Below are 11707 nucleotides of genomic sequence, written 5' to 3'. Positions count from 1 at the left end.
AAATAAATAAATAAAAATGTTTTTAAAAAGTGATTAAGGTAAGCAATTTTGCTGAGTGTATTGGCACATGCCTGTAAACCCTTGGGATATAGAGGCAAGAGGATCAGGAGTTTAAGGAAAGCCTCATCTACATAATGAATTCAGGGTCACCTCTTTTTTTTTTTTTTTTTTTTTTTTTTTTTAAAAAAAAAAAAAAAAAAAAAAAAAAAAAAAAAAAAAGATAAATTTAGTATTCTGTATATTTTCCCACAATTCTTTAAATCCCCACAGGCCTACAAAAATATGAAAAATCAGTCTACTACTTTAAGGTTAGTAGTGACTTTAATTCTCATAGTGATGAGAATTTAGACAACAAAGTGTTTCAGGTTTGTAAGTTTGGAATTTTGAAATATTTCTATAGACTTTACTAGCTGAACATACCTAATCTAAAAATTCCAAACCAAAATGCTCCAAAATCTGAAACTTTGAGTTAGCCCTATCAGATTGGAGACACCCAATATTATTTTCATCTTTTGCCTTATTTCAACATTTACCACATCACTTCTAATTCTGTTATAAACTCTTCAGGAATAAATTTCAGAATACATTCTTGCATTTATACATTTTGATTCATCAATCCACTAATCTTTATTGAGATTCTATAGTACCATATACTTTGTGTGTTAATTTCTAGCTCTATGAAAATATGGCATAGCTCCTGTCTATGAGGAATTCAAAATTTCCCAAGTAAGAAATAAAATGTACTATAAAAAGCCATGAGCCAGGTATGGTGATACATGTCAGCAGACCTAGTACATGGGAAGTGGAGGTAGGAGGATCAGGAGTTCAAGGCTACATAGAAGTTTGAAACCAGCCTGGGCTACATGAAACCCTGCTTCACAAAAACAAAATCAAACAAACAAAAAAAGAAACTGTAGCAAGTAATAAAGGAATAGTTTCTGAAAAAGAAAAGAGCAATTAGCAACCTGAAGACTTCAAGGAAGGCTTACTAGAAGAGATATTAAGCTGGGTCATAAAATATGAGTAGAAATTTGTAGAGTAAAAGGTTTATCTAGGCAAAGGAGGACAGTGAAATCAGAGACAAAGAAAAATAAAAGTGGAGGCAGGCTGGGGAAATAAGCCCACCCCCACCATATGGTTAGAGGAAAGGAAGTGGTGCAGTTTAATGTTAAGTGCGGTTTAAATGCTAACATCCACCACACTGATACACTTGAATACCTGGTCCTCAGCTAGTAGTGTTCTGGGAGGTTGTGGAGGCTTGGTATGGCTGGTGCAGGTAGGTCACTGGAGTAGGATTTTGAAGGTTAGCGCTCAGCTCCAATGCCAGTGTAGTCTGTTTCTTGGTCAGACTGCTCTATGAGAAGCTCTACCACACACTCCTGGACAGAGCTTTTCCCATCACCCAGCCTTCTCTGCCATGAGTGACTGTCTATATACCCTTGGAAACGCCCTCCATCTACTCCTGTCAGGTATTTTCTCACAGTGAGGAAAAAAGGAATGTAAGAGTGAAGCAGCAATGGGAGGTTAGAGCACTCTGCTCAGTGCTGAGGGAAGAACAGTGTCTGGCCAGGCCTGGTGGCACATGCCTTTGAGGCATAGTCTCAGGCAGATCTCTGTGAGTTCAAGGTCAGCTGGTGTACATAGCAATTCCCAGCTGGGACTGTAAGGGGACCCTGTCTCAAAAGACCAAAAAAATAAGGGGGGGGGAACACTGTACAGGAAGTGGCTAAGACAGAAAGAATGGCCATGATGACAGAGGAACACTAAGAAAAGTAAATGCTTAGAAAAGTAAATGGGATCCAACTATAGACACGGATTTGACATGGTATCTACATAGCACATTCCTTCCATAAAATTCATTAAATAAGCAGGCATGGTGGTAGGTGCCTATAATCCCAACACTTGGAAGGAGGATCAGGAGTACAAAGTAAACCTTAAGGGGCTGGAGAGATGGCTTAGTGGTTAAGAGCACTGCTCTTGCAGAGGACCTGGGTTCGAGTCCCAGCACCCACATGGTGGCTAAGAATGGTCCTTAACTCCAGTTCCAGGAGAATTTGAAGCCCTCTTCTGACCCACACAGCATTGCACGACACAGGTGCACTCACATACATTCAGGCAATGCACTCATTAAAAATAAATAAATTAATTAATTAATTAAAACAAAGTGAGTCTTGCCTACACAGCAAATTCAAGGCCAGCCTGGGCTGAATGAGACTATGCCTCAAAAAACAAAAGCTAAATAATCTTTCTCTAATCTGTTATTCAGATATCAAAAATTAAATAAAAATAAAAACTATTGTTTCATCCATTATAAGATTAAATTTATTTTTATTATAATTTTTTTGGCAGTACTGAGATTGAACCCAGGGTCTTGTGCATGCTAGGTAAGCACTCGACCATTAAGCTTTATGTTCAGTCCTCCTAGTACTTCTTAACTTTGATAGAGTCTCACTAAATTGTTAGCCTTAAACTCCTGGTCCTCTTACTTCAGCATCAAACGTAGCTGAGATTACAGGTCTGTGCCACCAGATCAGGCCTTCAGATACTGTCTACTGTGTGTGTTTATTGGGTAGTGATTTTCTCTTTAACAGCAATACATATAAAATAAAGTAAAACAGGACATCTTGCAATTAAAGGTTGCCTTACATTTATTTAAATGAAGCATACTGATTCCATTCAAGCAAAAGTATAGTATTTAATAAAACAAAGTAGCATTTACTAGCCATGCATCAGAAGCAAGGATATACTACTCTGTGTGTGCAAATATAAAGTCAGCTATAATTTTACTTTACATACCTCTGCAGGTCAACTATTTCATTGTTAAGGGTATCTAGTTCCTTAATAGCAGAGAAATCTGCAACAGGACTTGATCCTATGATGTTCTAAAAACAAAAAGTTAGAATTTTTATTACTATAAATGTTAAGCACTAAACATGCTCTACAGAGATACAAGGTAGGTATCACCTTTTACTGCATTATTACCACTTCTAACTCATTTAATAAAACCTCCAGTACAATCATACAAACATAACTATAATCATATCTGTAGCTGCATATTAAGACCGTTCTCTTAAAAAGTCTCTAAAAAGCTGTTATTCTATAATATGTACCCCACCTCAGATTCCACTGTCGTTGTCACTTGATCCTAGACTAATCTAGAATCCTGCAGTAAAACACACATTAGATCAAAAACTAATTTCTCCACTAAAATGTGGTATTTGTAGTAAGATGGATGGTGATCTTTCCGTTTATATCACCTGGCATACAGTTAATATAAAAATCTTTGCTGAATCTCAGGTTTATAATAGTGGCTGATTTTATTCAATTCAACAAACACCTTTAGTGTGTACTCTATTTAAAGTAAAAGCAGCTGCTCAAGCATGTTCCATAGTAAATATCACTATCACTATAAAACTCTTCATAAATGACATTTTTTACATATGGCTTTTTTTTTCTTTTTTGATATGTGGTATTGTTTTTGATACTTGTTTGGCTTTTTTTTAAAGATTTTTTTTATGTGTATGTCTCTGTGTCTGTATGTGTATATGCACTGAGAAGGCCAGAGGAAGGCATGGGATCCCTTGGAACTATAGGTATAGACAGTTATGAGCTGCCCAACATGGGTTCAAGGAATTCAACTCTAGTCCACTGCAAGAACAGTACCTGTTATCCACTGAGCCCTTTTTCTAGTCCCCGTTTTTGTTTTTTTGAGGCAGAGTCTCATTTACCTATGCGGCCCCAAACTTGCTATGGGGTCAATGGTGACCTTGAACTCCTGATCCTTCTGCCTGTACCTCCAAGTCCTGAGATTACATAGAGGTACCAATGTACACAATACATAGAGTTTTCTTTTAATAATGAAGGTATCAAAATTGGTCTCTGAATGGTACTTATAGCTAGAAAAACCTAGCTAAGTTTAATCTGGATTCTGTTTTTTTTTTTTTTACTAATTACATAATCTCCACCTGTAAACTGGAGAAATAGGTCTCTGCGCAGTCCACCTTGCAAACTAAATGAAATAATTTTCTTTTGTGAACTACCACCGATGTCCTGTTTAGCTGTCTAAGGTCAGGGCAAAAGCTAACTGCTGCTACTTTAAACATTTTATATATAATGCTACAATCAGATTGATGAATAACAGAATTATTAACTTTTGGAACATGTGAAACCTAAGGTATATTGAAGACCTTCTTAGTAGAAAATAAAATTTAGTAGTTTTACTTATGTTCTGAATTTAATGTATATCACCTAATTGCACAACAGTGGAAACTTAAAAGTGTTACAATCCCCATCACTCAATTTTCAAAAGTAATACATTACTAACTACATTTTAGGGCTGATGATACAAATGATTGCTCAAAGTTGAACCCAAGCTAATAATCTAATTAAGTCTTCTAATTAAATTCAAGTGTCATTTCTCTTGTTTTTTGTTTTTGTTTTTAGAGACAGGGTCTCACTATGTCTGGAACTGTGGTAGACCAGGCTGTCCTGGAATTCACAGAGATCCACCTGTCTCTTCAGGGACTAAAGGCAGGTGCCACCACGCCCATCTCAAGTGTCATTTCATACTGTGCCCTTTGGCACTTGCAGGACAAGGTAATTTAGAAAACCATCATGCCAGAAGTAAAATTTTAAATTGGCAAATAATTTCTTCAATTTTTTTCTTTTTTTATTTACTTTTTATTTTTTAAAAAATATTTTATTATTATTTTTTATTTTATGGGTATGAGTATATTGCCTGGATGTGTGTAAGTGTACTCATGTCATGCAATGCCCTCAGAGGTCAGGAGAGGGCATCAGATCTCCTGGAACTAGCATATGGGTGCTGGGAATCAAACCTGGGTCCTCTGCAAGAGCAGTCAGTGCTCTTAACCACAGAGCCATCTCTCCAGCCCCATTTTTTTTTTTTTTTTTTAATGTGTATTGCCTGCATGTAGGTAAGTGCACCCATGTTGTGCAATGCCCTCAGAGGACAAAAGAGGGCTTCAGATCTTCTGGAACTAGCGTTATAGATGGCTGTTAGCTGCCATGTGGGTGCTGGGAATCGAACCCAGGTCCTCTGCAAGAGCAGTCAGTGCTCTTAACTGCTGAGCCATCTCTCCAAGACCCCTCAACTTTATTTTAGTATTGAGGTGTTTTGACTATTGTGATGATTTGAATAAGAATGTCCCCCATAGGCTCCAAGTATTTGAACATTTTGTCCCCAGTCAATAGGGCTGCTTTGAGAGGTCTTAGAAAGTGTGGCCATGGGGATGAAGCTCAGAGCGGGTTTAGAAAGTTCAAGTCTTGCCAGATCTCAAGCAGTGTTCTGCTTCCTGTGCCTGCTTGAAGATGTGAGTGCTTAGCTTCTGCTCCTTCTCCAGCCATCTCTACCATCATGCCCTTCCCTTGGTCATGTGTTTCTATCATAGCAACAGAAAAGTAACTAATACAACTATCAACATTAAAACTAATCTATATGGATTCAATTAATAATACTTTCAATTTTATATTACAAGTTTATATCAAATATACTTCTGGGGGATTGAGACAGTGCTTCCTTATATAGCTCAGGCTTTCCTTGAGGTATCTATGTAGCACAGGCTGCCGCTGAACTCCCTATAATCCTCCTACCTCAGCCTCCTGAGCGCTGAGATTACTGATGTGTATCACCATACTTGGTACTCAAACATACTTAAACTATTTTACTAAACTCCACTGATATAGACCCTTATTAATGTTAAGTTAAATTATGATAGATTTTAAGATAGATTTCTGAGTTATTCACTGTCTTTTTTGTTTTTGTTGTTAGAAGAATTTCAAAAGTTTGATAGTTTAGAGTCAATGTGGCAATCCAGTTGCCAACCAGTGGCCAGGCTAGCATGCCCCTGCATCCGGCACATGCCCATGGTCCTCCCTGGGAGACAACACTGGAACTTGGAGCAAATCTATGGCAAGCAGGCTCTTTGCCCGGTGCTCAGCCTAAGCAAGGCCAAAGGTAGGACATGGTGGTGCACACCTGTAAACCCATCACTTGAGAGGTGGAGGGCCCAAGGTCATCCTTGGGTACATTGTGAATTCTAGGCCAGCATGGGCTTACAACCCTACATCAAAACAAAACCCCAAATGAGAAACTCAAATCTTGTAGCTCAGGCTACTTGCTATTCAATATGCAACTCATGGACAGCAGGTGTAGTCCAGGAACTTGCCTGTGAGTAGGAAGGAATAGGATTCTCTTTCTACCAACCTGTCCCATAAAGGGGAGGACAGCAGACACCAGGGCCCACCCTATACCACATGTGGAGACCACCACTTTGAATTTAACTGAGATGCCTAGTTTAACACTGACCAGGTGCTAGTAACTCATGTGGGAGAGATCAGCAGTGGGTAAAGGTGACAACCTCCTGAGTTCAATTCCCAGAAACCAGGAAGAGACAGATAGAGAACTCCAAATGGTCCTGTGACCGCCACACCCAAGTGGCACAGACACAGTACATCATATACTCATTTTTAAAAAATGTTCACAATTATTTGTGTTCAAATGTACCAGAGTGCATGTGGAGGTCACAGGACTATTTGTGAATGTCAGTTCTCTCCTTCCACCTTGAGGATCTTGGGGAGTGAACCCGCGCACCTCACTGGCCCTAAAAGGTGGAGGTTGGGTCACCAACATTTTAACTCCATTTAAACTTGACCTATGAGTCAAGCTGAGCCAGATAGCTAAGCAGGTGAACAAAATGAAAAAATAGCATTTGGTCACACTTTCATCACCAAAAATAACTTCTACCACTTAAATGCTGAGAAATTTTCTAAGAGAGGTGCAAGTATACCAAGAAACACATGACTTCTACACTCCAACTTGAAAAAGTGACTCATATTTGACAGTCTTAGCTATTAAAATACTATCTGATAAGATAAAGTAAAACAAATTAGTTTAACCACAAACAATTCAGAAGGTGACACCCTTATATGACTAAAATGGCATGCAAACAAGAAGTATGGAAAAAGCTCAGCTACTACTATACACAACAAACACATGAAGGTACACAGAGAAAACATAGTATGCCCCCTTCTTTTGAAATATTTTCTCTTACATTGTTTGGTGCATTTCAAAAAAGTTTCACTTTAGTGATTTTAAGTGGATGAAATGGACTAGGGAAGGTTAGCAACAATGCACACAGGACCAAGGAGCATGAGACAAAAGCTGTTTACTACTGCATTAAATAAAAACCCTCTAATTTTAAACTATATCCTGTAAACCAAACCAAAAACCATAATGCTAAAACAAGCAAGGGCATAAAATAAAGCTCTAACCTTGAGAGTAGAGACACTGACTGTACAAGAAGGTGAAAATCAGAGTGCTGTGGGACGGAAAAAATAGTCCAAACTAGAAAAACACAGAAAGTAGGAGAGCAACATTCAGAAAAGGGGTTAGTCAAGCTACAGAAAATGTAGTACCTCTTTTCAAAAATCAATTAGAAGGAGAAAAGAAATTATGTGACAGATAAATACAAATTTTAATTTTTAAGGTCAAATTTTCAGTTAATAAGACAATGAAAATTCCATCTCAATGAATCTGGCACACAGAGAAGGCACACTCTGGTGAATGGACATCTAATAAGCTTACTAAATTACAAAGTGTATACTATCCACAATTCAGTGTCTGTTAGCATACAGATTTCAATGACTAAACATAAGTGATTCAGGATTTTCTGTTTTATCTGAAATTGAAGTTGATAGGACTCAGGATATAAATTTCAAAGGCAGAAGAAAAAACCCACATATGTGAAATCTATTGCTGCACAGTTGAAGTGCAGGCAGAAAGCATAAACATAAATCAGTAGCCTTTCTTTCTATGGAGCAGGACATCAATCTTCTCCCTAACTAGGGGACCCATGTCATCCATCAAAGAGTCAAAAAATTCACAAAGTACGCCACCCAAAAACTCACAAAGCAGATAACCAAATGCTATTTTATTAAAGAACAAAAACTCCTACAATAATCTCTGTACCTGGCGGTGGTAAATTCCATTTAGGTTACTTGGAAGAAAAAAAATCTAATTTTGGCATTTGTTAAGTTAAAATGGATTTTTTTTCTCCTTTGTTCTTGAGACAGGGTCTTACTATGTAGCCCTCACAGAAATCCACCTGCTTCTGCCTCTGGTGTGCTGGAATTAAAGGTATGCACCACCATGCCTGGCTAAAATGTACTTTTTAACCCATGTTACAAAATTAATGCAAAACTGAAACATTCTATTGAAATTTAAAAGAAAGTTCTTCGTTCATAGCATATATTTGACAACTCCTGTTACCACCTTGAAAAATCATTACAGCAATATTTACCTTACAGGTGAAAAAAGATTTATTTAAGGATACAAAGTGTGGGCGGGGATGTTTTATTTTGTTAGTGTTTTGTGAGATGAGGTCTCTTTGTACTGCCCAAGGTAGTCTTGAACTCCTAGACTCAAGAAATTCTTTTGCCTCAGCCTCCTCAAGATCTGAGACTACAGGTACAAGCTACAACATTTGGTTATTTATTTAGTTTTAAGAGGAACTAAATTCTATAGTATGTGAGTACTCTGAAAGGTCTACTAGATCAGGGTATTGTAAATGGTCTATCTTAGAAAGGTTTCTAGACAAAGAAATGAAATAAAGTTGTTTTGAAAACCCCCATTGCTGACCAGAAACCAAATTAACTTCTAGCTGTTTAGATACAAAGCTCATATATCTCAGGAACCAAGGGTCATCCTATGGTAAAACTTACATATAGATGTATCCTCAACATACCGTTTTTCTTTTTTTCTTTTAAATAATTTTTATTCATTCTTTGAAAATTTCGTGTATGTATACAATGTATCTTGATCATATCCAATCCCCGACTCCCTGCTATAACACGGGACTCCCCGCTATAACACACCCCAAGATCCCCCATCATATCTCCCTCCTAATATCTATTTATTTAACTTTTTTTTCAGTCACATGTTTCTTTTTAATGAATTGACCATTACATTTCCAAATTTCTGAAATGGCCAACAGGTCACAGAAAGACATTTCTTTAGGCACCTGCTTGAAACCAATAGCTTCAGCAAACTGTTGGCCTTGATTCAGGGCCATCACATACTGTTTTTTTGAGGGCTGTTCTGATGTGAAATTGATACCAAACACTCACCACCACCTAGATTTTGTTACCAAATTTGTATTATTTTCCGTGAGAGTGAAGATCAGATAAAATGTAACAATTCTTTTTTTTTTTTTTTTTCTGTCTTTTTGAGACAGGGTCTCCTTGTAGCCCCAGCTGTCCTGGAACTCACTATGTAGACCAGGCTAGCCTCGAACTCACAAAGATCTGCCTGCCTCTGCCTCTTACAGGTATCATCTCACCACTAACTCTATTCATAAAAATTGAGCCTTGTATGGTGCATGCCACTAATCCCAGCACTAGGAAAGTAAAAGCAGGGGGATAAGGAGTTCAAGGACATCCTCAGCCACATAGAGTTCAAGGCTGGTGTAAGCCATATGATACCCTGCCTCAAAAAAAACCAAAAAAACACCTTCAATTTAAGATAAGAAAATACAGCTATCATGTGTGCAATGAACAGTGAGGTTAACAAGCTGTAGTTCAAGGATGTTATGAAGGCATGTGGCCATGTTTACGGGTACACACTAAACCAACAACCGTGTACAGCTCTTGCCCCATCACTCCACCCAAACTGATACAGCACTTGCTCCTTTACCATGCACTCAGGTTTTCTTTTAGGTTCTCTTACCGTTTGTAAACTGGACCTGTCTGATGGTGGAATCATCTCAGGAGTAAGAATGTGAGGAGGATCAATGCCCTTCACTAATTTTTGATTGATTAAGTGAAAAGCCAAGGCAAACTGATCTTTTGAAAGCTTCCCACAGTTCTTTGTGTCACATAATGCCCTATACAAATAAGCAAATGAACAGTACATAAATGCTACAAGTACTACCTTAAAAATACCAAGACAAAAATTATGATGATTATGTATTTAAGAAAAATAATTAGCTGAATTTAAAAAGACAGACCAGATTGCAGCTTGTTCAAATTTCAAAGAGGTACACAACATTAAGATACTCAAAAGACCCCCCAAGGCTCAGGGACTATCACAGAAGAGGGGATAGAACAATCATAAGAGCTGGTGGATGGGAGGGGTGCTGGGAAATGCTGTCTCCTGGACATGACATGGCTGTACTTGTGAGCTCACAGAAGCTGTGGTGACCTGCACAAGACTGAGCCCATCCACACTCAGCATGGATCGGGAGGGGGGTCTCACATGAGGAGCTACACACAGTTAATGGTTGCTGGAAGAAGGAACTCATTTTTGTCAGTGGTATAGTCACTGGTAAGTTGCTCATGATCTAGTAAATAACACTAAACCATGTACGTGAGACCCAAATTAAACCCAGGGAGCTATTTTTAAAAAAAAGATATAAAAGTAGAAGGGGGACATGTTGCAGAGAGAGTGTGAAAGGGAAAAGAGAGGGGTTGGGGTGAATATGATCAGAATATTACATGTAAGAAACTGTCAAAGCACAATGAAAGATTATTCTTTTAAACAGATTAGAGTACATGATGTCAGGTGTGATACTAGGATGGGGTGATGATGGGGGGAGGGGGTCTGAATATGATCAAAATACATTGTATGAAATTCTCAAAGAATCAATAAATTAATAAAAAATATTTTTTATTATTTTTATTTTACGTGTATGAGTGTATTGCCTACGTGTGTGAGTGCACCTGTGTTGTGCAATGCCGCAGAGGTCAGAAGAGGGCTTCAGATTCCCCTGGAACTGGAGTTAAGGACGGTTTGTAGCCGCCATGTGGGTGCTGGGAATCGAACCTGGGTCCTCTGCAAGATTAGTCAGTGCTCTTAACTGCTGAGCCATCTCTCCAGCCCCTAAAAAATATTTTTTAAAAAGAACACTAGAGCCGGGCATGGTGGCGCACGCCTTTAGTCCCAGCACTCAGGAGGCAGAGGCAGGCAGATCTCTGTAAGTTCAAGACCAGCCTGGTCTACATAGTGAGTTCCAGGACAGCTGGGGCTACAGGGAGACCCTGTCTCAAAAAGACAAAAAAGAAAGAGCACTAGAAGCCAGGCGTGGTAGCACAGGCCTTTAGTCCCAGCACTCAGGAGGCAGAGGCAGGTAGATCTCTGCGTGATAAAGACCAGCCTGGTCTACCTAGTGAGTTCTATGCCAGCGGGGAGGGGTTATAGGGAGACCCTGTGCAAAAGACCAAACCAAACAAACTAAAGATAAAAACAAAAAGAGCACTAGAAAACACAACAATAAACCTTCAGTCAATTAAGAGACAGCAAATGCTTTGTTCTATTTCACTTTCTTCTTTTTAAAGTTCAGCTTTCTGAACTATTTAATTCTTTGAAAGTCACTGTAGCCTGATGAAAAGACTATAGAACTTGAGTTCCAGCTTTTCTCTTTATTTCTTAAAACCTGGAGCAATATTTTTAATGTCCCAAGCCTTGGTTTCTTCATCTATGAAGTGGAGATATACATTTGGGAAGTTACTATGAGAAAGGCAAGGCATGAGGAGTCTGGGCATAGCACCAAGCACACTGTATTGTGTATTAGTGCCTAACTTAGGCACTCAAAGCTGGTATTCAACTCTCTCTGAACTCACTATGTAGACCAGGCTGGCCTTGAACTCACAAAGACCTGCCTGCCTCTGCCTCCCGAGTGCTGGGACTACA

General features: G+C 38.6%; 1 protein-coding gene and 1 non-coding gene across 3 annotated transcripts in view; both read right to left on the bottom strand.

Moving 5' to 3' along the window:
- Eps15 (epidermal growth factor receptor pathway substrate 15) overlaps positions 1-11707 on the bottom strand; it is a gene marked incomplete in the record, with an annotated part of 149770 nt that overhangs the window by 71112 nt on the left and 66951 nt on the right. For both annotated transcript variants that reach the window (XM_008828458.3, XM_017796995.2), the window contains 2 exon segments: positions 2797-2882; positions 9746-9902. In XM_008828458.3, the coding sequence (XP_008826680.1) occupies positions 2797-2882; positions 9746-9902 (243 nt within the window).
- On the bottom strand, positions 8956-9092 carry LOC115069511. Its single transcript, XR_003848774.1, has one exon. It is a non-coding gene; the product is annotated as a small nucleolar RNA SNORA2/SNORA34 family (small nucleolar RNA).

The sequence above is a fragment of the Nannospalax galili genome, unplaced genomic scaffold, assembly GCF_000622305.1.
Source record: "Nannospalax galili isolate Female #2095 unplaced genomic scaffold, S.galili_v1.0 scaffold713, whole genome shotgun sequence".
In the NCBI taxonomy this organism is placed as follows: domain Eukaryota; kingdom Metazoa; phylum Chordata; class Mammalia; order Rodentia; family Spalacidae; genus Nannospalax; species Nannospalax galili.
Note: the sequence above shows the minus strand (reverse complement) of the source record. Positions and strands in the feature narration are given on the sequence as shown.